The 26,683-nt window shown below is 42.9% G+C and overlaps 1 protein-coding gene and 45 non-coding genes across 48 annotated transcripts in view; 1 reads left to right on the top strand and 45 right to left on the bottom strand.

Moving 5' to 3' along the window:
- LOC148359804 (uncharacterized) overlaps positions 1-26,683 on the top strand; it is a 102,702-nt gene that overhangs the window by 5,539 nt on the left and 70,480 nt on the right. For all 3 annotated transcript variants that reach the window (XR_015851254.1, XM_088343334.1, XM_088343333.1), the window contains 3 exons: positions 1,360-1,626; positions 1,736-1,801; positions 3,985-4,254. Coding sequence is in view for 2 of the 3 variants with exons in the window: in XM_088343334.1 (XP_088199460.1) it covers positions 1,360-1,626; positions 1,736-1,801; positions 3,985-4,254 (603 nt within the window). In the remaining variant the exon portion in view is untranslated. The remainder of the gene's footprint in view (positions 1-1,359; positions 1,627-1,735; positions 1,802-3,984; positions 4,255-26,683) is intronic.
- trnal-cag (transfer RNA leucine (anticodon CAG)) lies at positions 6,386-6,467 on the bottom strand. Its single transcript has one exon. It is a non-coding gene; the product is annotated as a tRNA-Leu (tRNA).
- On the bottom strand, positions 6,729-6,810 carry trnal-aag (transfer RNA leucine (anticodon AAG)). The gene has a single exon. It is a non-coding gene; the product is annotated as a tRNA-Leu (tRNA).
- trnal-aag (transfer RNA leucine (anticodon AAG)) lies at positions 8,077-8,158 on the bottom strand. Its single transcript has one exon. It is a non-coding gene; the product is annotated as a tRNA-Leu (tRNA).
- On the bottom strand, positions 8,419-8,500 carry trnal-cag (transfer RNA leucine (anticodon CAG)). The gene has a single exon. It is a non-coding gene; the product is annotated as a tRNA-Leu (tRNA).
- Positions 9,455-9,536, bottom strand: trnal-aag (transfer RNA leucine (anticodon AAG)). Its single transcript has one exon. It is a non-coding gene; the product is annotated as a tRNA-Leu (tRNA).
- On the bottom strand, positions 10,144-10,225 carry trnal-aag (transfer RNA leucine (anticodon AAG)). Its single transcript has one exon. It is a non-coding gene; the product is annotated as a tRNA-Leu (tRNA).
- trnal-uag (transfer RNA leucine (anticodon UAG)) lies at positions 10,847-10,928 on the bottom strand. Its single transcript has one exon. It is a non-coding gene; the product is annotated as a tRNA-Leu (tRNA).
- Positions 11,189-11,270, bottom strand: trnal-aag (transfer RNA leucine (anticodon AAG)). The gene has a single exon. It is a non-coding gene; the product is annotated as a tRNA-Leu (tRNA).
- trnal-aag (transfer RNA leucine (anticodon AAG)) lies at positions 11,531-11,612 on the bottom strand. Its single transcript has one exon. It is a non-coding gene; the product is annotated as a tRNA-Leu (tRNA).
- trnal-cag (transfer RNA leucine (anticodon CAG)) lies at positions 11,873-11,954 on the bottom strand. Its single transcript has one exon. It is a non-coding gene; the product is annotated as a tRNA-Leu (tRNA).
- On the bottom strand, positions 12,215-12,296 carry trnal-aag (transfer RNA leucine (anticodon AAG)). The gene has a single exon. It is a non-coding gene; the product is annotated as a tRNA-Leu (tRNA).
- Positions 12,557-12,638, bottom strand: trnal-aag (transfer RNA leucine (anticodon AAG)). The gene has a single exon. It is a non-coding gene; the product is annotated as a tRNA-Leu (tRNA).
- trnal-cag (transfer RNA leucine (anticodon CAG)) lies at positions 13,241-13,322 on the bottom strand. Its single transcript has one exon. It is a non-coding gene; the product is annotated as a tRNA-Leu (tRNA).
- Positions 13,588-13,669, bottom strand: trnal-aag (transfer RNA leucine (anticodon AAG)). The gene has a single exon. It is a non-coding gene; the product is annotated as a tRNA-Leu (tRNA).
- trnal-cag (transfer RNA leucine (anticodon CAG)) lies at positions 13,931-14,012 on the bottom strand. The gene has a single exon. It is a non-coding gene; the product is annotated as a tRNA-Leu (tRNA).
- On the bottom strand, positions 14,278-14,359 carry trnal-aag (transfer RNA leucine (anticodon AAG)). Its single transcript has one exon. It is a non-coding gene; the product is annotated as a tRNA-Leu (tRNA).
- trnal-cag (transfer RNA leucine (anticodon CAG)) lies at positions 14,620-14,701 on the bottom strand. Its single transcript has one exon. It is a non-coding gene; the product is annotated as a tRNA-Leu (tRNA).
- Positions 15,323-15,404, bottom strand: trnal-aag (transfer RNA leucine (anticodon AAG)). The gene has a single exon. It is a non-coding gene; the product is annotated as a tRNA-Leu (tRNA).
- Positions 15,665-15,746, bottom strand: trnal-aag (transfer RNA leucine (anticodon AAG)). The gene has a single exon. It is a non-coding gene; the product is annotated as a tRNA-Leu (tRNA).
- On the bottom strand, positions 16,007-16,088 carry trnal-aag (transfer RNA leucine (anticodon AAG)). Its single transcript has one exon. It is a non-coding gene; the product is annotated as a tRNA-Leu (tRNA).
- Positions 16,349-16,430, bottom strand: trnal-cag (transfer RNA leucine (anticodon CAG)). The gene has a single exon. It is a non-coding gene; the product is annotated as a tRNA-Leu (tRNA).
- Positions 16,696-16,777, bottom strand: trnal-aag (transfer RNA leucine (anticodon AAG)). Its single transcript has one exon. It is a non-coding gene; the product is annotated as a tRNA-Leu (tRNA).
- trnal-cag (transfer RNA leucine (anticodon CAG)) lies at positions 17,039-17,120 on the bottom strand. The gene has a single exon. It is a non-coding gene; the product is annotated as a tRNA-Leu (tRNA).
- trnal-cag (transfer RNA leucine (anticodon CAG)) lies at positions 17,728-17,809 on the bottom strand. The gene has a single exon. It is a non-coding gene; the product is annotated as a tRNA-Leu (tRNA).
- Positions 18,431-18,512, bottom strand: trnal-aag (transfer RNA leucine (anticodon AAG)). Its single transcript has one exon. It is a non-coding gene; the product is annotated as a tRNA-Leu (tRNA).
- Positions 18,773-18,854, bottom strand: trnal-aag (transfer RNA leucine (anticodon AAG)). The gene has a single exon. It is a non-coding gene; the product is annotated as a tRNA-Leu (tRNA).
- Positions 19,115-19,196, bottom strand: trnal-cag (transfer RNA leucine (anticodon CAG)). Its single transcript has one exon. It is a non-coding gene; the product is annotated as a tRNA-Leu (tRNA).
- On the bottom strand, positions 19,462-19,543 carry trnal-aag (transfer RNA leucine (anticodon AAG)). The gene has a single exon. It is a non-coding gene; the product is annotated as a tRNA-Leu (tRNA).
- On the bottom strand, positions 19,805-19,886 carry trnal-cag (transfer RNA leucine (anticodon CAG)). The gene has a single exon. It is a non-coding gene; the product is annotated as a tRNA-Leu (tRNA).
- trnal-aag (transfer RNA leucine (anticodon AAG)) lies at positions 20,152-20,233 on the bottom strand. Its single transcript has one exon. It is a non-coding gene; the product is annotated as a tRNA-Leu (tRNA).
- Positions 20,494-20,575, bottom strand: trnal-cag (transfer RNA leucine (anticodon CAG)). The gene has a single exon. It is a non-coding gene; the product is annotated as a tRNA-Leu (tRNA).
- trnal-aag (transfer RNA leucine (anticodon AAG)) lies at positions 21,197-21,278 on the bottom strand. The gene has a single exon. It is a non-coding gene; the product is annotated as a tRNA-Leu (tRNA).
- Positions 21,539-21,620, bottom strand: trnal-aag (transfer RNA leucine (anticodon AAG)). The gene has a single exon. It is a non-coding gene; the product is annotated as a tRNA-Leu (tRNA).
- trnal-cag (transfer RNA leucine (anticodon CAG)) lies at positions 21,881-21,962 on the bottom strand. Its single transcript has one exon. It is a non-coding gene; the product is annotated as a tRNA-Leu (tRNA).
- Positions 22,228-22,309, bottom strand: trnal-aag (transfer RNA leucine (anticodon AAG)). The gene has a single exon. It is a non-coding gene; the product is annotated as a tRNA-Leu (tRNA).
- On the bottom strand, positions 22,571-22,652 carry trnal-cag (transfer RNA leucine (anticodon CAG)). Its single transcript has one exon. It is a non-coding gene; the product is annotated as a tRNA-Leu (tRNA).
- trnal-aag (transfer RNA leucine (anticodon AAG)) lies at positions 22,918-22,999 on the bottom strand. The gene has a single exon. It is a non-coding gene; the product is annotated as a tRNA-Leu (tRNA).
- trnal-cag (transfer RNA leucine (anticodon CAG)) lies at positions 23,260-23,341 on the bottom strand. The gene has a single exon. It is a non-coding gene; the product is annotated as a tRNA-Leu (tRNA).
- On the bottom strand, positions 23,963-24,044 carry trnal-aag (transfer RNA leucine (anticodon AAG)). The gene has a single exon. It is a non-coding gene; the product is annotated as a tRNA-Leu (tRNA).
- Positions 24,305-24,386, bottom strand: trnal-uag (transfer RNA leucine (anticodon UAG)). Its single transcript has one exon. It is a non-coding gene; the product is annotated as a tRNA-Leu (tRNA).
- On the bottom strand, positions 24,647-24,728 carry trnal-aag (transfer RNA leucine (anticodon AAG)). Its single transcript has one exon. It is a non-coding gene; the product is annotated as a tRNA-Leu (tRNA).
- On the bottom strand, positions 24,989-25,070 carry trnal-cag (transfer RNA leucine (anticodon CAG)). The gene has a single exon. It is a non-coding gene; the product is annotated as a tRNA-Leu (tRNA).
- On the bottom strand, positions 25,692-25,773 carry trnal-aag (transfer RNA leucine (anticodon AAG)). The gene has a single exon. It is a non-coding gene; the product is annotated as a tRNA-Leu (tRNA).
- Positions 26,034-26,115, bottom strand: trnal-uag (transfer RNA leucine (anticodon UAG)). The gene has a single exon. It is a non-coding gene; the product is annotated as a tRNA-Leu (tRNA).
- Positions 26,376-26,457, bottom strand: trnal-aag (transfer RNA leucine (anticodon AAG)). The gene has a single exon. It is a non-coding gene; the product is annotated as a tRNA-Leu (tRNA).

The following is a 26,683-nucleotide window of genomic DNA, read 5'->3' as shown; positions in this document are numbered from 1 at the left end:
AAGTTGTATTCATTTTCTTCAATGACTCTTGCTGAGCAATCATTAAAGTGAGATCACATTTTATTGACATTTTATTATAATAAAGAAGTTCAGCCACATGTTTCAAATTTTGAGTCAACAGGGACTTGGTAAGGAAATCCCAAAACACTAACCGATTCGGTGCTGTATAGCAGTGGTTGGCAACCACCGTGCCGTGGACCGATAAAGTCCGTGTGCGCGTCAAACCAAGCTATATCGGGGAGAACATGCAAACTCCACACAGGAGGTTTGATCTCATGACCTCAGAACTGTGCCACACACGCGCTAACCACTGCACCGCCGTGCTGCCCTCTTGTAAGATTACACTTACATTTTGAATTTCTAGTTCAATCCAATTGTGATTTCATTTTATTTGGACTACTGATATTGTATCCGAATATTGTGCAACAAAAAATGCCATATTTTTTTCACGATAAGACGCACCAAAAGTACCCCATTGTCAAAAATCTTTTCATATATTAAGTTGCATCGAACTAAAAGGCACATAAGACTAAAACAGATGATAAAAAAATATATTTCATATTTAAATATTAGGGAATAATAAAATTGAATCTGTTACTTCTTAAATGGTTATCATGTGTGGTAACATTTCATTATAATTACGCATCACCGAATTTATTTACCGTTTTTACAACTGTCCAGTTCTTTGAGACATTTTGTGATTAAGGGCTATACAAATCAATTTAACTTGACTTGATTGAAAAGCGACACTTTCTGATCTCAGGCAAAATTGGAGTTTTCGTGTGCCCATCATAGTCCAGAAATTACAGTATTTTAGTTTGTACAGTTTTTATATTATTTGTTACATTGCTGTTTGTTTCAATTGTTCAATGATCGGGACATTTCCAAGCAAAAAGAATCTCAAACCGATCATTATACCACCATGCATTTACTTTGTTCCTAAATTTCCCAGTATCGCCCACTCCTAGTTGTAATGAAGCATAAACGGAAAGACTTCAGTCAAAACAACATTGTCCAACGTGGGTCGGTGTGATGATGAGATAAAATGTAATGCCTTTTCCTGTTTTATCTAGATCCCTGTGGTCTAGTGATTAAACAGTGGATTTGGGGTGCTTCTTCTTCTTCTTCTCATTATTGTTGTCGTTGTTGTTACTAAAGATTATGGGGCCTGGCAGCATAAATATGGTCAGACATTAAACCTGTTGGTAGAGAAAAGGTTGCCGATTACTGCTGAATAGAGCTACCAACATTAACTTCAACACGTCTTTGTTTTCGATTGTTTACAAGCACTCGGAAGATTCATATCTAACTATCTAAGATTCTCTGTTGGACTTTTATTTTTATTGTTATGCTTTACAGATGACTACGTACAAATGCAACTTCAACGCTTGAGGCCGAAGATTTCATCACAGTTGTCTATGTCAGATTTACATGAGCTCATGGGTGATCTTGAAGGTGCCCAGGTCTTGAACTTCAGTGAAATATATGAGATGATGCGGAAGAATCCTGACCTGACACAACAAACAGAGTGCCTGATTGATCAGATTCTTCGGAAAGGCTCAGAAGCAAGCAGCAAAATGCTGTTTTTTCTCAAGCAAATAGATCCTAGTGTTTTTAAAGCGCCCGGTGAGTTGACACTTACCGTTAATAAGCATGCGTATTCATGACTGAGCCGATATTGTCATTATTTACAAAAAAAGCAACTGCAATGAATTTGTAACTGCATCTTTTTCAGTTCAAGAACCAGGCACTAGTGCAACCAGTGGAACCAGCAGCCCAAGTGACACTAGTAAGACCAAAGGTAAGTTTTCTGAATGACTTCGGCTGGGCAAAATATAAAGTGAATATATATTTGTACAGTGTTTTACAAACTATTTGGCCCCCTTAAACTTTGTGACCTTTTGCCACATTTCAGACTTCAAAGAAAGATATAAAACTGTAATTTCTTGTGAAGAATCAACAATAAGTGGGACACAATCATGAAGTGGAACACACTTTATTGGATATTTTAAACTTTTGTAACAAATAAAAAAACGAAAAAGTGGGTGTGTAAAATTATTCAGCCCTTTTTCTTTCAGTGCAGTAAACTGTCCAGAAGTTCAGTGAGGATCTCTGAATTATTCAATGTCTATCTAAATGACTAACGATGATAAATGGACTGAATCTGTGTGCAATCAAGTCTCTGTATAAATGCACCTGCACTGTGACAGTGTTCATTTTACCTCTAAAAAGTGATGGGTCCCGGGGACTCGCATGCTCAAAAATCTATGGGTCCCACCAGAGATCTATGGGTCCCCAAAATTTAGTGTTATCGAGGTTGAAATTGTAAATCGGCGACAAATATATAAATAAATATATAAATCTATATATTCATTCAGTTGTAATCATCACACTTAATTGGTAATACAAAGACAGCAGTTATCACTTCAAATTTTTTAGTTCACAAAAATATTGTACATTATACAAAATAATATTGCTGAAATATTAGTCTATATATTTATGCAGTTTTAAGCACTTCAGATTTTTCAGTTCATAAATTCTTCGTGGTTTGCCGTCCCGCCACAGTTGTAATGCCCTCTCAAGGTCCAAATGCAGCAACGGAATTTCCATAGCTAATTTGTGGTTTTCATTGTCGTTGTGCCAATCCAATGTGCTTTTCTGAAAGTTCGTATTGCGAAATGACTTATGTAAACCATTTTTTTTGTCACGCTGGGTACACGCATCACAGAACATGTAGCCTCTATTATCATCCGCCTCATAGCGTAACCAGGAATATAATTGAGTCCATTTTGGCAGAAGAGTCCTTTTCTTGCTAGGAGTATTCTTTTGTTTCTCTTTCGTTGAATTGTTCGCTTCAAAACACGTGTTTTCCTTGCCTTCGCGGTCTTCTGAAGAATTTCTCCGACGTTTTTTCGTGCCGGAATTATTGCCGTTGTTACCACTTTCTGTATTATGTTTCGACTTATTACCGACACTGAAGAAATTACCAATTTTTTGTTGATTTGCACCTAATACCAACTGTTTTTACGGAGGCTTATTTCTCTTTCACTCGACAACCACCAAAACAATGACGTTATCTCGAAGCAACGAGATCTCGTTTGCCGAGATCGGCGCGAGACCAAAACAACAATGGCGGATCTGCCTGACGAAAAGTTTGGAGTGCGGTAAATCTTTGTTAAAAAAAAAAGTAATAATGACAATTTGGTGTCAAAAAAGTTGCATCCCGGGGACGCACGTCGATTTGACACAATGCGTCCCCAGGAAAAATGATGTGCCTAGGACGCAGGGACGCGGGCAAACCAGAACACTGTGTGATAGTCTCAGGGATCTGTTTAAAGCGCAGAGAGCGTCATGAAGAACGATTTTATATATATATATATATATATATATATATATATATATAAAACATACCTAAACAACACTAATTACCTAATTGTGTAGGTAATAAAGGTCAATATACTGGCAAATATAAAATGTTTAAACGTTTTTTTGTACCTTCAAGCAGTGGTTCAGACACTCGTACAATATTTTCATATTTCGCTATCATTTCCTTCTTTGACTCTATCCTTGTTTTCACTGTTCCCCACTTTTCATTGCTGTAATCACTAACTTTCTTGGGACCCGTTACAATTGGCAGAAGAAAAAAAAATCACCATTAAATGAAATATTGTCCTTCTCAAACACAATTGGGACAGAGGCGATTGACTTAAAGAGAAGAGATCTAACGATCTTTTCTTCTTAGCATTATCTTGCCTGGGCAGAGGCCCGCAACCCACTGAGAATGGATCCGTGACACACTTTTGTGTCCTGACCCACCAGTTGAGAAATACCGACGCAGAGGCTCCGAAACGGCTAAACCGATTTTTGCGAAAATTGACACAGTTGTACTCTAGACCTCTGCGAATGTCTTTCCTGGGGATGATTGTATGTTCTGCCTGTCTGAAATATCTAATCTGTTTTTTCCTGATTGCATCTATTTTTCAGGCTTTTCAGATTCTGCTCAAATGGAGCTTCAGAAGTTGTGGCCCGAGTTTATTTCTCAGTCGTCGTTTTCACTTTTATGTGAACTATTGGACGATCTTGACGAGGCTCATGTCTTGACTGGCAGGGAAAGGCAAGGAATCATTGTGAAGATCTCTGAAACGAGACATCAAGCTGAGTCTCTCTTTGATCTGGTCCTCCAAAAAGGTGCAAAAACTAGCAGGAAGTTGCTGTCTTTTCTAGAGCAAAGAGATCCTGCTTATTTTAAAGTCGGTATGTATTATTTTTGTTCATATTTTTGTGTATATGCCTTAATATTGCATGTTATTACACCACTGTACCTGTGGTATTGTTTCTACATCTACACGAAGAAATACTCTTTTTGAAAGTTTTAACTGCTTGAATCAGAGTACGGTTACTAGTTCTGACATTTGTTAATACAATAGTAGAAATGTCACTTATGTCCCCCATTATAGCAAAATTTGACTTTCTATTAGTTCTGACCAAAGAATTTGCTATATTTATTTTTTTTTTGGTGCCCTGAAAAGGTTTTTTACTTCATGTCCGTTGCTTTTATATCTAATGATATGACATTATCGAGCTTTGTTACACTGCAAGTGATAAATTCTTGCCCCGTTTGCATGTGATTTTGCTAAATTTAAGTCAATATTTTCTTATTTTAAGATTGTGATCTTTCTTTAATGAAAAGCCCTTGCTTTTAAGTGGGATTTGAACCCACATCTCCGGAGAGACTGCGACCTTAACGCAGCGCTTTAGACCACTCGGCCATTCTGACTGATTTAAAGTTGAGTACACCGAACTGCACTCACTGTACGTTAGATCTAGTTGATTCCAAAACATGATTTCAGTAGTGGGAATGAACCATTCTGAAGTATTTTCAGAGCCTATTTTGAACTCGCGTAAACAGAGGAGTGCTGTTGACTACTCATTCTCCATGTGACCGAGCTCAGCCACATTAGATGTCTACCTCCATTATGTGCCATGGTCTGTTGAGTAAGAAATTCTACAACATTGTGACGTGTGTCAGAAGTGCGATTTGAACCCATGCCTCCAGAGAGACTGCGACCTGAACACAGCGCCACAGACCAATCAGCCATTCTGACTTATTTTCATGAATCTTTTTACAATTGAATACACCGGACTGCACGGGCTGTACGTTAGATCGAGTTGATTCCAAAACACGAATACAGTACTCGGAATGAACCATTCTGAAGTACTTTTAGAGATTATTTTGAACTCGTGTAAATACAGTAGAGTGGTGCTGTTGACTACTCAGCCTCCCTGTGACCGAGCTCAGCCACATTAGATGTCTACCTCCATTATGTGCCATGGTCTGTTGAGTAAGAAATTCTACAACATTGTGACGTGTGTCAGAAGTGCGATTTGAACCCATGCCTCCAGAGAGACTGCGACCTGAACACAGCGCCACAGACCAATCAGCCATTCTGACTTATTTTCATGAATCTTTTTACAATTGAATACACCGGACTGCACGGGCTGTACGTTAGATCGAGTTGATTCCAAAACACGAATACAGTACTCGGAATGAACCATTCTGAAGTACTTTTAGAGATTATTTTGAACTCGTGTAAATACAGTAGAGTGGTGCTGTTGACTACTCAGCCTCCCTGTGACCGAGCTCAGCCACATTAGATGTCTACCTCCATTATGTGCCATGGTCTGTTGAGTAAGAAATTCTACAACATTGTGACGTGTGTCAGAAGTGCGATTTGAACCCATGCCTCCAGAGAGACTGCGACCTGAACACAGCGCCACAGACCAATCAGCCATTCTGACTTATTTTCATGAATCTTTTTACAATTGAATACAACGGACTGCACGGGCTGTACGTTAGATCGAGTTGATTCCAAAACACGAATACAGTACTCGGAATGAACCATTCTGAAGTACTTTTAGAGATTATTTTGAACTCGTGCAAATACAGTAGAGTGGTGCTGTTGACTACTCAGCCTCCCTGTGACCGAGCTCAGCCACATTAGATGTCAACCTCTGTTATGTGCCATGGTAATTTGAGTGAGAAATTCTACAACACTGCGATGTGTGCCAGAAGTGGGATTTGAACCCACGCCTCCAGAGAAACTGCGACCTGAACTCAGCACCTTAGACCACTTGGGCATTCTGACTTATTTTCAAGAATCTTTTTACAATTGAATACACCGGACTGCACGGGCTGTAAGTTAGATCGAGTTGATTCCAAAACACGAATACAGTACTGGGAACGAACCATTCTGAATTATGTTCATAGATTACTTTGAACTCGTGCTAGAAGAATGGTGCTGTTGACTACTCAGCCAAATTAGATGTCAACCTCCATTATGTGCCATGGTCTGTTGAGTAAGAAATTCTACAACACTGTGATGTGTGTCAGAAGTGGGATTTGAACCCACGCCTCCAGAGAGACTGCGACCTGAACGCAGCGCCTTAGACGACTCGGCCATTCTGACTTATCTTCAATAAATTTTTTTACAATTGAATACACCGGACTGCACGGGCTGTACGTTAGATCGAGTTGATACCAAAATATGAATTAAATACTGGGAATGAACCATACTGAAGTATTTTCAGGGCCTATTTTGAACTCGTGTAAACAGAGGAGTGCTGTGGACTACTCAGCCTCCCTGTGACCAAGCTCACCCAAATTAGATGTCAACCTCCATTATATGCCATGGTCTTTTGAGTAAGAAATTCTACAACACTGTGATGTGTGTCAGAAGTGGGATTTGAACCCACGCCTCCAGAGAGACTGCGACCTTAACGCAGCGCCTTAGACCGCTCGGCCATTCTGACCTGTTTTCAAAGATCTTTTCATAATTGAGTACACCGAATTGCATTTGCTGTACGTTAGATCGAGTTGTTTCCCAAACATGATTTCAGTAGTGGGAATGAACCATACTGAAGTATTTTCAGAGCCTATTTTGAACTCGTGTAAAGAGAGGAGTGCTGTGGACTACTCAGCCTCCCTGTGAGCGAGCTCAGCCAAATTAGATGTCAACTTCCATTATATGCCATGGTCTTTTGAGTAAGAAATTCTACAACACTGTGATGTGTGTCAGAAGTGGGATTTGAACCCACGCCTCAAGAGAGACTGCGACTTGAACGCAGCGCCTTAGACCACTCGGCCAATCTTACTTGTTTTTAAGAGCCTTTTTACAATTGAATACACCGGACCGCACGGGCTGTAAGTTAGATCGAGTTGATTCCAAAACACGAATACAGTACTCGGAATGAACCATTCTGAATTATGTTCATAGATTACTTTGAACTCGTGCTAGAAGACTGGTGCTGTTGACTACTCAGCCAAATTAGATGTCAACCTCCATTATGTGCCATGGTCTGTTGAGTAACAAATTCTACAACACTGTGATGTGTGTCAGAAGGGGGATTTGAACCCACGCCTCCAGAGAGACTGCGACCTGAACGCAGCGCCTTAGACGACTCGGCCATTCTGACTTATCTTCAATAAATTTTTTTACAATTGAATACACCGGACTGCACGGGCTGTACGTTAGATCGAGTTGATACCAAAATATGAATTAAATACTGGGAATGAACCATACTGAAGTATTTTCAGGGCCTATTTTGAACTCGTGTAAACAGAGGAGTGCTGTGGACTACTCAGCCTCCTTGTGACCGAGCTCAGCCAAATTAGATGTCAACCTCCATTATATGCCATGGTCTTTTGAGTAAGAAATTCTACAACACTGTGATGTGTGTCAGAAGTGGGATTTGAACCCACGCCTCCAGAGAGACTGCGACCTTAACGCAGCGCCTTAGACCGCTCGGCCATTCTTACCTGTTTTCAAAGATCTTTTCATAATTGAGTACACCGTATTGCATTTGCTGTACGTTAGATCGAGTTGTTTCCGAAACATGATTTCAGTTGTGGGAATCAACCATACTGAAATATTTTCAGAGCCTATTTTGAATTCGTGTAAACAGAGGAGTGCTGTGGACTACTCAGCCTCCCTGTGGCCGAGCTCAGCCAAATTAGATGTCAACCTCCATTATATGCCATGGTCTTTTGAGTAAGACATTTTACAACACTGTGATGTGTGTCAGAAGTGGGATTTGAACCCACGCCTCCAGAGAGACTGCGACCTTAACGCAGCGCCTTAGACCGCTCGGCCATTCTGACCTGTTTTCAAAGATCTTTTCATAATTGAGTACACCGAATTGCATTTGCTGTACGTTAGATCGAGTTGTTTCCCAAACATGATTTCAGTTGTGGGAATCAACCATACTGAAATATTTTCAGAGCCTATTTTGAACTCGTGTAAACAGAGGAGTGCTGTGGACTACTCAGCCTCCCTGTGAGCGAGCTCAGCCAAATTAGATGTCAACCTCCATTATATGCCATGGTCTTTTGAGTAAGAAATTCTACAACACTGTGATGTGTGTCAGAAGTGGGATTTGAACCCACGCCTCCAGAGAGACTGCGATCTGAACGCAGCGCCTTAGACCACTCGGCCATTCTGACTTATTTTCAAGAATTTTTTTACAATTGAATACACCGGACTGCACCGGCTGTAAGTTAGATCGAGTTGATTCCAAAACACGAATACAGTACTCGGAATGAACCATTCTGAAGTACTTTTAGAGATTATTTTGAACTCGTGTAAATACAGTAGAGTGGTGCTGTTGACTACTCAGCCTCCCTGTGACCGAGCTCAGCCACATTAGATGTCTACCTCCATTGTCTGCCATGGCCTTTTGAGTAAGAAAATATACAACACTGCAATGTGTGTCAGAAGTGGGATTTGAACCCACGCCTGCAGAGAGACTGCGACCTTAATACAGCGCCTTAGACCGCTCGGCCATTCTGACCTGTTTTCAAAGATCTTTTCATAATTGAGTACACCGAATTGCATTTGCTGTACGTTAGATAGAGTTGTTTCCCAAACATGATTTCAGTAGTGGGAATGAACCATACTGAAGTATTTTCAGAGCCTATTTTGAACTCGAGTAAAGAGAGGAATGCTGTGGACTACTCAGCCTCCTTGTGACCGAGCTCAGCCAAATTAGATGTCAACCTCCATTATATGCCATGGTCTTTTGAGTAAGAAATTCTACAACACTGTGATGTGTGTCAGAAGTGGGATTTGAACCCACGCCTCCAGAGAGACTGCAACCTGATCGCAGCGCCTTAGACCACTCGGCCATTCTGACTTAATTTCAAGAACCTTTTTACAATTGAATACACCGGACTGCACGGGCTGTAAGTTAGATCGAGTTGATTCCAAAACACGAATACAGTACTCGGAATGAACCATTCTGAAGTACTTTTAGAGATTATTTTGAACTCGTGTAAATACAGTAGAGTGGTGCTGTTGACTACTCAGCCTCCCTGTGACCGAGCTCAGCCACATTAGATGTCTACCTCCATTGTCTGCCATGGCCTTTTGAGTAAGAAAATATACAACACTGCGATGTGTGTCAGAAGTGGGATTTGAACCCACGCCTCCAGAGAGACTGCGACCTTAGCGCAGCGCCTTAGGCCGCTCGGCCATTCTGACCTGTTTTCAAAGATCTTTTCATAATTGAGTACACCGAATTGCATTTGCTGTACGTTAGATCGAGTTGTTTCCCAAACATGATTTCAGTAGTGGGAATGAACCATACTGAAGTATTTTAAGAGCCTATTTTGAACTCGTGTAAAGAGGGGAGTGCTGTGGACTACTCAGCCTCCCTGTGAGCGAGCTCAGCCAAATTAGATGTCAACTTCCATTATATGCCATGGTCTTTTGAGTAAGAAATTCTACAACACTGTGATGTGTGTCAGAAGTGGGATTTGAACCCACGCCTCCAGAGAGACTGCAACCTGAACGCAGCGCCTTAGACCACTCGGCCATTCTGTCTTATTTTCAAGAACCTTTTTACAATTGAATACACCGGACTGCACGGGCTGTAAGTTAGATCGAGTTGATTCCAAAACACGAATACAGTACTCGGAATGAACCATTCTGAAGTACTTTTAGAGATTATTTTGAACTCGTGTAAATACAGTAGAGTGGTGCTGTTGACTACTCAGCCTCCCTGTGACCGAGCTCAGCCACATTAGATGTCTACCTCCATTGTCTGCCATGGCCTTTTGAGTAAGAAAATATACACCACTGTGATGTATGTCAGAAGTGGGATTTGAACCCACGCCTCCAGAGAGACTGCGACCTTAACGCAGCGCCTTTGACCGCTCGGCCATTCTGACATATTTTCAAAAACCTTTTTACAATTTAATACACCGGACTGCACGGGCTGTAAGTTAGATCGAGTTGATTCCAAAACACGAATACAGTACTCGGAATGAACCATTCTGAAGTACTTTTAGAGATTATTTTGAACTCGTGTAAATACAGTAGAGTGGTGCTGTTGACTACTCAGCCTCCCTGCGACCGAGCTCAGCCAAATTAGATGTCAACCTCCATTATATGCCATGGTCTTTTGAGTAAGAAATGAACCAATCTGAAGTATTTTCAGAGCCTATTTTGAACTCGTGTAAACAGAGTAGTGCTGTTGACTACTCAGCCTCCCTCTGAACGCAGCGCCTTAGACCACCCGGCCATTCTGACTTGTTTTCAATGTCTGTTTTAAAGTTGAGTACATCGAACTGCACGGGCTGTACGTTAGATCGAATTGATTCCAAAACACGAATCCAGTACTGGGAATGAACCATTCTGAAGTATGTTCATAGATTATTTTGAACTCGTGTAAAAAGAGGGGTGCTGTTGACTACTCAGCCTCCCTGTGACCGAGCTCAGCCATATTAGATGTCTACCTCCATCATCTGCCATGGCCTTTTGAGTAAGACATTTTACAACACTGTGATGTGTGTCAGAAGTGGGATTTGAACCCACGCCTCCAGAGAGACTGCGACCTAAACGCAGCGCCTTAGACCGCTCGGCCATTCTTACCTGTTTTCAAAGATCTTTTCATAATTGAGTACACCGTATTGCATTTGCTGTACGTTAGATCGAGTTGTTTCCCAAACATGATTTCAGTTGTGGGAATCAACCATACTGAAATATTTTCAGAGCCTATTTTGAATTCGTGTAAACAGAGGAGTGCTGTGGACTACTCAGCCTCCCTGTGGCCGAGCTCAGCCAAATTAGATGTCAACCTCCATTATATGCCATGGTCTTTTGAGTAAGACATTTTACAACACTGTGATGTGTGTCAGAAGTGGGATTTGAACCCACGCCTCCAGAGAGACTGCGACCTTAACGCAGCGCCTTAGACCGCTCGGCCATTCTGACCTGTTTTCAAAGATCTTTTCATAATTGAGTACACCGAATTGCATTTGCTGTACGTTAGATCGAGTTGTTTCCCAAACATGATTTCAGTTGAGGGAATCAACCATACTGAAATATTTTCAGAGCCTATTTTGAACTCGTGTAAACAGAGGAGTGCTGTGGACTACTCAGCCTCCCTGTGAGCGAGCTCAGCCAAATTAGATGTCAACCTCCATTATATGCCATGGTCTTTTGAGGAAGAAATTCTACAACACTGTGATGTGTGTCAGAAGTGGGATTTGAACCCACACCTCCAGAGAGACTGCGACCTTAACGCAGCGCCTTAGACCGCTCGGCCATTCTGACCTGTTTCCAAAGATCTTTTCATAATTGAGTACACCGAATTGCATTTGCTGTACGTTAGATCGAGTTGTTTCCCAAACATGATTTCAGTAGTGGGAATGAACCATACTGAAGTATTTTCAGAGCCTATTTTGAACTCGTGTAAAGAGAGGAGTGCTGTGGACTACTCAGCCTCCCTGTGGCCGAGCTCAGCCAAATTAGATGTCAACCTCCATTATATGCCATGGTCTTTTGAGTAAGAAATTCTACAACACTGTGATGTGTGTCAGAAGTGGGATTTGAACCCACGCCTCCAGAGAGACTGCGACCTGAACGCAGCGCCTTAGACCACTCGGCCATTCTGACTTGTTTTCAATGTCTGTTTTAAAGTTGAGTACATCGAACTGCACGGGCTGTACGTTAGATCGAATTGATTCCAAAACACGAATCCAGTACTGGGAATGAACCATTCTGAAGTATGTTCATAGATTATTTTGAACTCGTGTAAAAAGAGTGGTGCTGTTGACTACTCAGCCTCCCTGTGACCGAGCTCAGCCATATTAGATGTCTACCTCCATTATCTGCCATGGCCTTTAGAGTAAGACATTTTACAACACTGTGATGTGTGTCAGAAGTGGGATTTGAACCCACGCCTCCAGAGAGACTGCGACCTTAACACAGCGCCTTAGACCGCTCGGCCATTCTGACCTGTTTTCAAGGACCTTTTCATAATTGAGTACACCGAATTGCATTTGCTGTACGTTAGATCGAGTTGTTTCCCAAACATGATTTCAGTTGTGGGAATCAACCATACTGAAATATTTTCAGAGCCTATTTTGAATTTGTGTAAACAGAGGAGTGCTGTGGACTACTCAGCCTCCCTGTGGCCGAGCTCAGCCAAATTAGATGTCAACCTCCATTATATGCCATGGTCTTTTGAGTAAGACATTTTACAACACTGTGATGTGTGTCAGAAGTGGGATTTGAACCCACGCCTCCAGAGAGACTGCGACCTTAACGCAGCGCCTTAGACCGCTCGGCCATTCTGACCTGTTTTCAAGGACCTTTTCATAATTGAGTACACCGAATTGCATTTGCTGTACGTTAGATTTAGTTGTTTCCCAAACATGATTTCAGTAGTGGGAACGAACCATACTGAAGTATTTTCAGGGCCTATTTTGAACTTGTGTAAACAGAGGAGTGCTGTGGACTACTCAGCCTCCCTGTGACCGAGCTCAGCCAAATTATATTTTAACCTCCATTATATGCCATGGTCTTTTGAGGAAGAAATTCTACAACACTGTGATGTGTGTCAGAAGTGGGATTTGAACCCACACCTCCAGAGAGACTGTGACCTTAACGCAGCGCCTTAGACCGCTCGGCCATTCTGACCTGTTTTCAAAGATCTTTTCATAATTGAGTACACCGAATTGCATTTGCTGTACGTTAGATCGAGTTGTTTCCCAAACATGATTTCAGTAGTGGGAATGAACCATACTGAAGTATTTTCAGAGCCTATTTTGAACTCGTGTAAAGAGAGGAGTGCTGTGGACTACTCAGCCTCCCTGTGAGCGGGCTCAGCCAAATTAGATGTCAACCTCCATTATATGCCATGGTCTTTTGAGTAAGAAATTCTACAACACTGTGATGTGTGTCAGAAGTGGGATTTGAACCCACGCCTCCAGAGAGACTGCGACCTGAACGCAGCGCCTTAGACCACTCGGCCATTCTGACTTATTTTCAAGAACCTTTTTACAATTGAATACACCGGACTGCACGGGCTGTAAGTTAGATCGGGTTGATTCCAAAACACGAATACAGTACTCGGAATGAACCATTCTGAAGTACTTTTAGAGATTATTTTGAACTCGTGTAAATACAGTAGAGTGGTGCTGTTGACTACTCAGCCTCCCTGTGACCGAGCTCAGCCACATTAGATGTCTACCTCCATTGTCTGCCATGGCCTTTTGAGTAAGAAAATATACAACACTGCGATGTGTGTCAGAAGTGGGATTTGAACCCACGCCTCCAGAGAGACTGCGACCTTAACGCAGCGCCTTAGACCGCTCGGCCATTCTGACCTGTTTTCAAAGATCTTTTCATAATTGAGTACACCGAATTGCATTTGCTGTACGTTAGATCGAGGTTGTTTCCCAAACATGATTTCAGTAGTGGGAATGAACCATACTGAAGTATTTTAAGAGCCTATTTTGAACTCGTGTAAAGAGGGGAGTGCTGTGGACTACTCAGCCTCCCTGTGAGCGAGCTCAGCCAAATTAGATGTCAACTTCCATTATATGCCATGGTCTTTTGAGTAAGAAATTCTACAACACTGTGATGTGTGTCAGAAGTGGGATTTGAACCCACGCCTCCAGAGAGACTGCAACCTGAACGCAGCGCCTTAGACCACTCGGCCATTCTGACTTATTTTCAAGAACCTTTTTACAATTGAATACACCGGACTGCACGGGCTGTAAGTTAGATCGAGTTGATTCCAAAACACGAATACAGTACTCGGAATGAACCATTCTGAAGTACTTTTAGAGATTATTTTGAACTCGTGTAAATACAGTAGAGTGGTGCTGTTGACTACTCAGCCTCCCTGTGACCGAGCTCAGCCACATTAGATGTCTACCTCCATTGTCCACCATGGCCTTTTGAGTAAGAAAATATACAACACTGTGATGTGTGTCAGAAGTGGGATTTGAACCCACGCCTCCAGAGAGACTGCGACCTTAACGCAGCGCCTTAGACCGCTCGGCCATTCTGACCTGTTTTCAAAGATCTTTTAATAATTGAGTACACCGAATTGCATTTGCTGTACGTTAGATCGAGTTGTTTCCCAAACATGATTTCAGTAGTGGGAATGAACCATACTGAAGTATTTTCAGAGCCTATTTTGAACTCGTGTAAAGAGAGGAGTGCTGTGGACTACTCAGCCTCCCTGTGAGCGAGCTCAGCCAAATTAGATGTCAACTTCCATTATATGCCATGGTCTTTTGAGTAAGAAATTCTACAACACTGTGATGTGTGTCAGAAGTGGGACTTGAACCCACGCCTCCAGAGAGACTGTGACCTGAACGCAGCGCCTTAGACCACTCGGCCATTCTGACTTATTTTCAAGAACCTTTTTACAATTTAATACACCGGACTGCACGGGCTGTAAGTTAGATCGAGTTGATTCCAAAACACGAATACAGTACTCGGAATGAACCATTCTGAAGTACTTTTAGAGATTATTTTGAACTCGTGTAAATACAGTAGAGTGGTGCTGTTGACTACTCAGCCTCCCTGCGACCGAGCTCAGCCAAATTAGATGTCAACCTCCATTATATGCCATGGTCTTTTGAGTAAGAAATGAACCAATCTGAAGTATTTTCAGAGCCTATTTTGAACTCGTGTAAACAGAGTAGTGCTGTTGACTACTCAGCCTCCCTCTGAACGCAGCGCCTTAGACCACCCGGCCATTCTGACTTGTTTTCAATGTCTGTTTTAAAGTTGAGTACATCGAACTGCACGGGCTGTACGTTAGATCGAATTGATTCCAAAACACGAATCCAGTACTGGGAATGAACCATTCTGAAGTATGTTCATAGATTATTTTGAACTCGTGTAAAAAGAGTGGTGCTGTTGACTACTCAGCCTCCCTGTGACCGAGCTCAGCCATATTAGATGTCTACCTCCATTATCTGCCATGGCCTTTAGAGTAAGACATTTTACAACACTGTGATGTGTGTCAGAAGTGGGATTTGAACCCACGCCTCCAGAGAGACTGCGACCTTAACACAGCGCCTTAGACCGCTCGGCCATTCTGACCTGTTTTCAAGGACCTTTTCATAATTGAGTACACCGAATTGCATTTGCTGTACGTTAGATCGAGTTGTTTCCCAAACATGATTTCAGTTGTGGGAATCAACCATACTGAAATATTTTCAGAGCCTATTTTGAATTCGTGTAAACAGAGGAGTGCTGTGGACTACTCAGCCTCCCTGTGGCCGAGCTCAGCCAAATTAGATGTCAACCTCCATTATATGCCATGGTCTTTTGAGTAAGACATTTTACAACACTGTGATGTGTGTCAGAAGTGGGATTTGAACCCACGCCTCCAGAGAGACTGCGACCTTAACGCAGCGCCTTAGACCGCTCGGCCATTCTGACCTGTTTTCAAGGACCTTTTCATAATTGAGTACACCGAATTGCATTTGCTGTACGTTAGATTTAGTTGTTTCCCAAACATGATTTCAGTAGTGGGAACGAACCATACTGAAGTATTTTCAGGGCCTATTTTGAACTTGTGTAAACAGAGGAGTGCTGTGGACTACTCAGCCTCCCTGTGACCGAGCTCAGCCAAATTAGATGTCAACCTCCATTATATGCCATGGTCTTTTGAGTGAGAAATTCTACAATACTGTGATGTGTGTCAGAAGTGGGATTTGAACCCACACCTCCAGAGAGACTGCGACCTTAACGCAGCGCCTTAGACCGCTCGGCCATTCTGACCTGTTTTCAAAGATCTTTTCATAATTGAGTACACCGAATTGCATTTGCTGTACGTTAGATCGAGTTGTTTCCCAAACATGATTTCAGTAGTGGGAATGAACCATACTGAAGTATTTTCAGGGCCTATTTTGAACTCGTGTAAACAGAGGAGTGCTGTGGACTACTCAGCCTCCTTGTGACCGAGCTCAGCCAAATTAGATGTCAACCTCCATTATATGCCATGGTCTTTTGAGTAAGAAATTCTACAACACTGTGATGTGTGTCAGAAGTGGGATTTGAACCCACGCCTCCAGAGAGACTGCGACCTGAACGCAGCGCCTTAGACCACTCGGCCATTCTGACTTATTTTCAAGAACCTTTTTACAATTGAATACACCGGACTGCACGGGCTGTAAGTTAGATCGGGTTGATTCCAAAACACGAATACAGTACTCGGAATGAACCATTCTGAAGTACTTTTAGAGATTATTTTGAACTCGTGTAAATACAGTAGAGTGGTGCTGTTGACTACTCAGCCTCCCTGTGACCGAGCTCAGCCACATTAGATGTCTACCTCCATTGTCTGCCATGGCCTTTTGAGTAAGAAAATATACAACACTGCGATGTGTGTCAGAAGTGGGATTTGAACCCACGCCTCCAGAGAGACTGCGACCTTAACGCAGCGCCTTAGACCGCTCGGCCATTCTGACCTGTTTTCAAAGATCTTTTCATAATTGAGTACACCGAATTGCATTTGCTGTACGTTAGATCGAGGTTGTTTCCCAAACATGATTTCAGTAGTGGGAATGAACCATACTGAAGTATTTTAAGAGCCTATTTTGAACTCGTGTAAAGAGGGGAGTGCTGTGGACTACTCAGCCTCCCTGTGAGCGAGCTCAGCCAAATTAGATGTCAACTTCCATTATATGCCATGGTCTTTTGAGTAAGAAATTCTACAACACTGTGATGTGTGTCAGAAGTGGGATTTGAACCCACGCCTCCAGAGAGACTGCAACCTGAACGCAGCGCCTTAGACCACTCGGCCATTCTGACTTATTTTCAAGAACCTTTTTACAATTGAATACACCGGACTGCACGGGCTGTAAGTTAGATCGAGTTGATTCCAAAACACGAATACAGTACTCGGAATGAACCATTCTGAAGTACTTTTAGAGATTATTTTGAACTCGTGTAAATACAGTAGAGTGGTGCTGTTGACTACTCAGCCTCCCTGTGACCGAGCTCAGCCACATTAGATGTCTACCTCCATTGTCTGCCATGGCCTTTTGAGTAAGAAAATATACAACACTGTGATGTGTGTCAGAAGTGGGATTTGAACCCACGCCTCCAGAGAGACTGCGACCTTAACGCAGCGTCTTAGACCGCTCGGCCATTCTGACCTGTTTTCAAAGATCTTTTAATAATTGAGTACACCGAATTGCATTTGCTGTACGTTAGATCGAGTTGTTTTCCAAACATGATTTCAGTAGTGGGAATGAACCATACTGAAGTATTTTCAGAGCCTATTTTGAACTCGTGTAAAGAGAGGAGTGCTGTGGACTACTCAGCCTCCCTGTGAGCGAGCTCAGCCAAATTAGATGTCAACTTCCATTATATGCCATGGTCTTTTGAGTAAGAAATTCTACAACACTGTGATGTGTGTCAGAAGTGGGACTTGAACCCACGCCTCCAGAGAGACTGTGACCTGAACGCAGCGCCTTAGACCACTCGGCCATTCTGACTTATTTTCAAGAACCTTTTTACAATTTAATACACCGGACTGCACGGGCTGTAAGTTAGATCGAGTTGATTCCAAAACACGAATACAGTACTCGGAATGAACCATTCTGAAGTACTTTTAGAGATTATTTTGAACTCGTGTAAATACAGTAGAGTGGTGCTGTTGACTACTCAGCTTCCCTGCGACCGAGCTCAGCCAAATTAGATGTCAACCTCCATTATATGCCATGGTCTTTTGAGTAAGAAATGAACCAATCTGAAGTATTTTCAGAGCCTATTTTGAACTCGTGTAAACAGAGTAGTGCTGTTGACTACTCAGCCTCCCTCTGAACGCAGCGCCTTAGACCACCCGGCCATTCTGACTTGTTTTCAATGTCTGTTTTAAAGTTGAGTACATCGAACTGCACGGGCTGTACGTTAGATCGAATTGATTCCAAAACACGAATCCAGTACTGGGAATGAACCATTCTGAAGTATGTTCATAGATTATTTTGAACTCGTGTAAAAAGAGTGGTGCTGTTGACTACTCAGCCTCCCTGTGGCCGAGCTCAGCCAAATTAGATGTCAACCTCCATTATATGCCATGGTCTTTTGAGTAAGACATTTTACAACACTGTGATGTGTGTCAGAAGTGGGATTTGAACCCACGCCTCCAGAGAGACTGCGACCTTAACGCAGCGCCTTAGACCGCTCGGCCATTCTGACCTGTTTTCAAGGACCTTTTCATAATTGAGTACACCGAATTGCATTTGCTGTACGTTAGATTTAGTTGTTTCCCAAACATGATTTCAGTAGTGGGAACGAACCATACTGAAGTATTTTCAGGGCCTATTTTGAACTTGTGTAAACAGAGGAGTGCTGTGGACTACTCAGCCTCCCTGTGACCGAGCTCAGCCAAATTATATTTTAACCTCCATTATATGCCATGGTCTTTTGAGGAAGAAATTCTACAACACTGTGATGTGTGTCAGAAGTGGGATTTGAACCCACACCTCCAGAGAGACTGCGACCTTAACGCAGCGCCTTAGACCGCTCGGCCATTCTGACCTGTTTTCAAAGATCTTTTCATAATTGAGTACACCGAATTGCATTTGCTGTACGTTAGATCGAGTTGTTTCCCAAACATGATTTCAGTAGTGGGAATGAACCATACTGAAGTATTTTCAGGGCCTATTTTGAACTCGTGTAAACAGAGGAGTGCTGTGGACTACTCAGCCTCCTTGTGACCGAGCTCAGCCAAATTAGATGTCAACCTCCATTATATGCCATGGTCTTTTGAGTAAGAAATTCTACAACACTGTGATGTGTGTCAGAAGTGGGATTTGAACCCACGCCTCCAGAGAGACTGCGACCTGAACGCAGCGCCTTAGACCACTCGGCCATTCTGACTTATTTTCAAGAACCTTTTTACAATTGAATACACCGGACTGCACGGGCTGTAAGTTAGATCGGGTTGATTCCAAAACACGAATACAGTACTCGGAATGAACCATTCTGAAGTACTTTTAGAGATTATTTTGAACTCGTGTAAATACAGTAGAGTGGTGCTGTTGACTACTCAGCCTCCCTGTGACCGAGCTCAGCCACATTAGATGTCTACCTCCATTGTCTGCCATGGCCTTTTGAGTAAGAAAATATACAACACTGCGATGTGTGTCAGAAGTGGGATTTGAACCCACGCCTCCAGAGAGACTGCGACCTTAACGCAGCGCCTTAGACCGCTCGGCCATTCTGACCTGTTTTCAAAGATCTTTTCATAATTGAGTACACCGAATTGCATTTGCTGTACGTTAGATCGAGGTTGTTTCCCAAACATGATTTCAGTAGTGGGAATGAACCATACTGAAGTATTTTAAGAGCCTATTTTGAACTCGTGTAAAGAGGGGAGTGCTGTGGACTACTCAGCCTCCCTGTGAGCGAGCTCAGCCAAATTAGATGTCAACTTCCATTATATGCCATGGTCTTTTGAGTAAGAAATTCTACAACACTGTGATGTGTGTCAGAAGTGGGATTTGAACCCACGCCTCCAGAGAGACTGCAACCTGAACGCAGCGCCTTAGACCACTCGGCCATTCTGACTTATTTTCAAGAACCTTTTTACAATTGAATACACCGGACTGCACGGGCTGTAAGTTAGATCGAGTTGATTCCAAAACACGAATACAGTACTCGGAATGAACCATTCTGAAGTACTTTTAGAGATTATTTTGAACTCGTGTAAATACAGTAGAGTGGTGCTGTTGACTACTCAGCCTCCCTGTGACCGAGCTCAGCCACATTAGATGTCTACCTCCATTGTCTGCCATGGCCTTTTGAGTAAGAAAATATACAACACTGTGATGTGTGTCAGAAGTGGGATTTGAACCCACGCCTCCAGAGAGACTGCGACCTTAACGCAGCGCCTTAGACCGCTCGGCCATTCTGACCTGTTTTCAAAGATCTTTTAATAATTGAGTACACCGAATTGCATTTGCTGTACGTTAGATCGAGTTGTTTTCCAAACATGATTTCAGTAGTGGGAATGAACCATACTGAAGTATTTTCAGAGCCTATTTTGAACTCGTGTAAAGAGAGGAGTGCTGTGGACTACTCAGCCTCCCTGTGAGCGAGCTCAGCCAAATTAGATGTCAACTTCCATTATATGCCATGGTCTTTTGAGTAAGAAATTCTACAACACTGTGATGTGTGTCAGAAGTGGGACTTGAACCCACGCCTCCAGAGAGACTGTGACCTGAACGCAGCGCCTTAGACCACTCGGCCATTCTGACTTATTTTCAAGAACCTTTTTACAATTTAATACACCGGACTGCACGGGCTGTAAGTTAGATCGAGTTGATTCCAAAACACGAATACAGTACTCGGAATGAACCATTCTGAAGTACTTTTAGAGATTATTTTGAACTCGTGTAAATACAGTAGAGTGGTGCTGTTGACTACTCAGCTTCCCTGCGACCGAGCTCAGCCAAATTAGATGTCAACCTCCATTATATGCCATGGTCTTTTGAGTAAGAAATGAACCAATCTGAAGTATTTTCAGAGCCTATTTTGAACTCGTGTAAACAGAGTAGTGCTGTTGACTACTCAGCCTCCCTCTGAACGCAGCGCCTTAGACCACCCGGCCATTCTGACTTGTTTTCAATGTCTGTTTTAAAGTTGAGTACATCGAACTGCACGGGCTGTACGTTAGATCGAATTGATTCCAAAACACGAATCCAGTACTGGGAATGAACCATTCTGAAGTATGTTCATAGATTATTTTGAACTCGTGTAAAAAGAGTGGTGCTGTTGACTACTCAGCCTCCCTGTGGCCGAGCTCAGCCAAATTAGATGTCAACCTCCATTATATGCCATGGTCTTTTGAGTAAGACATTTTACAACACTGTGATGTGTGTCAGAAGTGGGATTTGAACCCACGCCTCCAGAGAGACTGCGACCTTAACGCAGCGCCTTAGACCGCTCGGCCATTCTGACCTGTTTTCAAGGACCTTTTCATAATTGAGTACACCGAATTGCATTTGCTGTACGTTAGATTTAGTTGTTTCCCAAACATGATTTCAGTAGTGGGAACGAACCATACTGAAGTATTTTCAGGGCCTATTTTGAACTTGTGTAAACAGAGGAGTGCTGTGGACTACTCAGCCTCCCTGTGACCGAGCTCAGCCAAATTATATTTTAACCTCCATTATATGCCATGGTCTTTTGAGGAAGAAATTCTACAACACTGTGATGTGTGTCAGAAGTGGGATTTGAACCCACACCTCCAGAGAGACTGCGACCTTAACGCAGCGCCTTAGACCGCTCGGCCATTCTGACCTGTTTTCAAAGATCTTTTCATAATTGAGTACACCGAATTGCATTTGCTGTACGTTAGATCGAGTTGTTTCCCAAACATGATTTCAGTAGTGGGAATGAACCATACTGAAGTATTTTCAGAGCCTATTTTGAACTCGTGTAAAGAGAGGAGTGCTGTGGACTACTCAGCCTCCCTGTGAGCGGGCTCAGCCAAATTAGATGTCAACCTCCATTATATGCCATGGTCTTTTGAGTAAGAAATTCTACAACACTGTGATGTGTGTCAGAAGTGGGATTTGAACCCACGCCTCCAGAGAGACTGCGACCTGAACGCAGCGCCTTAGACCACTCGGCCATTCTGACTTATTTTCAAGAACCTTTTTACAATTGAATACACCGGACTGCACGGGCTGTAAGTTAGATCGGGTTGATTCCAAAACACGAATACAGTACTCGGAATGAACCATTCTGAAGTACTTTTAGAGATTATTTTGAACTCGTGTAAATACAGTAGAGTGGTGCTGTTGACTACTCAGCCTCCCTGTGACCGAGCTCAGCCACATTAGATGTCTACCTCCATTGTCTGCCATGGCCTTTTGAGTAAGAAAATATACAACACTGCGATGTGTGTCAGAAGTGGGATTTGAACCCACGCCTCCAGAGAGACTGCGACCTTAACGCAGCGCCTTAGACCGCTCGGCCATTCTGACCTGTTTTCAAAGATCTTTTCATAATTGAGTACACCGAATTGCATTTGCTGTACGTTAGATCGAGGTTGTTTCCCAAACATGATTTCAGTAGTGGGAATGAACCATACTGAAGTATTTTAAGAGCCTATTTTGAACTCGTGTAAAGAGGGGAGTGCTGTGGACTACTCAGCCTCCCTGTGAGCGAGCTCAGCCAAATTAGATGTCAACTTCCATTATATGCCATGGTCTTTTGAGTAAGAAATTCTACAACACTGTGATGTGTGTCAGAAGTGGGATTTGAACCCACGCCTCCAGAGAGACTGCAACCTGAACGCAGCGCCTTAGACCACTCGGCCATTCTGACTTATTTTCAAGAACCTTTTTACAATTGAATACACCGGACTGCACGGGCTGTAAGTTAGATCGAGTTGATTCCAAAACACGAATACAGTACTCGGAATGAACCATTCTGAAGTACTTTTAGAGATTATTTTGAACTCGTGTAAATACAGTAGAGTGGTGCTGTTGACTACTCAGCCTCCCTGTGACCGAGCTCAGCCACATTAGATGTCTACCTCCATTGTCTGCCATGGCCTTTTGAGTAAGAAAATATACAACACTGTGATGTGTGTCAGAAGTGGGATTTGAACCCACGCCTCCAGAGAGACTGCGACCTTAACGCAGCGCCTTAGACCGCTCGGCCATTCTGACCTGTTTTCAAAGACCTTTTCATAATTGAGTACACCGAACTGCATTTGCTGTACGTTAGATCGAGTTGTTTCCCAAACATGATTTCAGTTGTGGGAATCAACCATACTGAAGTATTTTCAGAGCCTATTTTGAACTCGTGTAAAGAGAGGAGTGCTGTGGACTACTCAGCCTCCCTGTGAGCGAGCTCAGCCAAATTAGATGTCAACTTCCATTATATGCCATGGTCTTTTGAGTAAGAAATTCTACAACACTGTGATGTGTGTCAGAAGTGGGACTTGAACCCACGCCTCCAGAGAGACTGTGACCTGAACGCAGCGCCTTAGACCACTCGGCCATTCTGACTTATTTTCAAGAACCTTTTTACAATTTAATACACCGGACTGCACGGGCTGTAAGTTAGATCGAGTTGATTCCAAAACACGAATACAGTACTCGGAATGAACCATTCTGAAGTACTTTTAGAGATTATTTTGAACTCGTGTAAATACAGTAGAGTGGTGCTGTTGACTACTCAGCCTCCCTGCGACCGAGCTCAGCCAAATTAGATGTCAACCTCCATTATATGCCATGGTCTTTTGAGTAAGAAATGAACCAATCTGAAGTATTTTCAGAGCCTATTTTGAACTCGTGTAAACAGAGTAGTGCTGTTGACTACTCAGCCTCCCTCTGAACGCAGCGCCTTAGACCACCCGGCCATTCTGACTTGTTTTCAATGTCTGTTTTAAAGTTGAGTACATCGAACTGCACGGGCTGTACGTTAGATCGAATTGATTCCAAAACACGAATCCAGTACTGGGAATGAACCATTCTGAAGTATGTTCATAGATTATTTTGAACTCGTGTAAAAAGAGTGGTGCTGTTGACTACTCAGCCTCCCTGTGACCGAGCTCAGCCATATTAGATGTCTACCTCCATTATCTGCCATGGCCTTTTGAGTAAGACATTTTACAACACTGTGATGTGTGTCAGAAGCGGGATTTGAACCCACGCCTCCAGAGAGACTGCGACCTTAACGCAGCGCCTTAGACCGCTCGGCCATTCTGACCTGTTTTCAAAGACCTTTTCATAATTGAGTACACCGAATTGCATTTGCTGTACGTTAGATCGAGTTGTTTCCCAAACATGATTTCAGTTGTGGGAATCAACCATACTGAAATATTTTCAGAGCCTATTTTGAATTCGTGTAAACAAAGGAGTGCTGTGGACTACTCAGCCTCCCTGTGAGCGAGCTCAGCCAAATTAGATGTCAACCTCCATTATATGCCATGGTCTTTTGAGTAAGAAATTCTACAACACTGTGATGTGTGTCAGAAGTGGGATTTGAACCCACGCCTCCAGAGAGACTGCGACCTAAACGCAGCGCCTTAGACCGCTCGGCCATTCTGACCTGTTTTCAAGGATCTTTTCATAATTGAGTACACCGAATTGCATTTGCTGTACGTTAGATCGAGTTGTTTCCCAAACATGATTTCAGGAGTGGGAATGAACCATACTGAAGTATTTTCAGAGCCTATTTTGAACTCGTGTAAAGAGAGGAGTGCTGTGGACTACTCAGCCTCCCTGTGGCCGAGCTCAGCCAAATTAGATGTCAACCTCCATTATATGCCATGGTCTTTTGAGTGAGAAATTCTACAATACTGTGATGTGTGTCAGAAGTGGGATTTGAACCCACACCTCCAGAGAGACTGCGACCTTAACGCAGCGCCTTAGACCGCTCGGCCATTCTGACCTGTTTTCAAAGATCTTTTCATAATTGAGTACACCGAATTGCATTTGCTGTACGTTAGATCGAGTTGTTTCCCAAACATGATTTCAGTAGTGGGAATGAACCATACTGAAGTATTTTCAGAGCCTATTTTGAACTCGTGTAAAGAGAGGAGTGCTGTGGACTACTCAGCCTCCCTGTGAGCGAGCTCAGCCAAATTAGATGTCAACTTCCATTATATGCCATGGTCTTTTGAGTAAGAAATTCTACAACACTGTGATGTGTGTCAGAAGTGGGACTTGAACCCACGCCTCCAGAGAGACTGTGACCTGAACGCAGCGCCTTAGACCACTCGGCCATTCTGACTTACTTTCAAAAACCTTTTTACAATTTAATACACCGGACTGCACGGGCTGTAAGTTAGATCGAGTTGATTCCAAAACACGAATACAGTACTCGGAATGAACCATTCTGAAGTACTTTTAGAGATTATTTTGAACTCGTGTAAATACAGTAGAGTGGTGCTGTTGACTACTCAGCCTCCCTGCGACCGAGCTCAGCCAAATTAGATGTCAACCTCCATTATATGCCATGGTCTTTTGAGTAAGAAATGAACCAATCTGAAGTATTTTCAGAGCCTATTTTGAACTCGTGTAAACAGAGTAGTGCTGTTGACTACTCAGCCTCCCTCTGAACGCAGCGCCTTAGACCACCCGGCCATTCTGACTTGTTTTCAATGTCTGTTTTAAAGTTGAGTACATCGAACTGCACGGGCTGTACGTTAGATCGAATTGATTCCAAAACACGAATCCAGTACTGGGAATGAACCATTCTGAAGTATGTTCATAGATTATTTTGAACTCGTGTAAAAAGAGTGGTGCTGTTGACTACTCAGCCTCCCTGTGACCGAGCTCAGCCATATTAGATGTCTACCTCCATTATCTGCCATGGCCTTTCGAGTAAGACATTTTACAACACTGTGATGTGTGTCAGAAGCGGGATTTGAACCCACGCCTCCAGAGAGACTGCGACCTTAACGCAGCGCCTTAGACCGCTCGGCCATTCTGACCTGTTTTCAAAGACCTTTTCATAATTGAGTACACCGAATTGCATTTGCTGTACGTTAGATCGAGTTGTTTCCCAAACATGATTTCAGTTGTGGGAATCAACCATACTGAAATATTTTCAGAGCCTATTTTGAATTCGTGTAAACAAAGGAGTGCTGTGGACTACTCAGCCTCCCTGTGAGCGAGCTCAGCCAAATTAGATGTCAACCTCCATTATATGCCATGGTCTTTTGAGTAAGAAATTCTACAACACTGTGATGTGTGTCAGAAGTGGGATTTGAACCCACGCCTCCAGAGAGACTGCGACCTAAACGCAGCGCCTTAGACCGCTCGGCCATTCTGACCTGTTTTCAAGGATCTTTTCATAATTGAGTACACCGAATTGCATTTGCTGTACGTTAGATCGAGTTGTTTCCCAAACATGATTTCAGGAGTGGGAATGAACCATACTGAAGTATTTTCAGAGCCTATTTTGAACTCGTGTAAAGAGAGGAGTGCTGTGGACTACTCAGCCTCCCTGTGGCCGAGCTCAGCCAAATTAGATGTCAACCTCCATTATATGCCATGGTCTTTTGAGTGAGAAATTCTACAATACTGTGATGTGTGTCAGAAGTGGGATTTGAACCCACACCTCCAGAGAGACTGCGACCTTAACGCAGCGCCTTAGACCGCTCGGCCATTCTGACCTGTTTTAAAAGATCTTTTCATAATTGAGTACACCGAATTGCATTTGCTGTACGTTAGATCGAGTTGTTTCCCAAACATGATTTCAGTAGTGGGAATGAACCATACTGAAGTATTTTCAGAGCCTATTTTGAACTCGTGTAAAGAGAGGAGTGCTGTGGACTACTCAGCCTCCCTGTGAGCGAGCTCAGCCAAATTAGATGTCAACTTCCATTATATGCCATGGTC

This window comes from Urocampus carinirostris, chromosome 9 (assembly GCF_059441175.1).
Source record: "Urocampus carinirostris isolate Australia breed hairy pipefish chromosome 9, RoL_Ucar_1.0, whole genome shotgun sequence".
Lineage (NCBI taxonomy): Eukaryota > Metazoa > Chordata > Actinopteri > Syngnathiformes > Syngnathidae > Urocampus > Urocampus carinirostris.
Note: the sequence above shows the minus strand (reverse complement) of the source record. Positions and strands in the feature narration are given on the sequence as shown.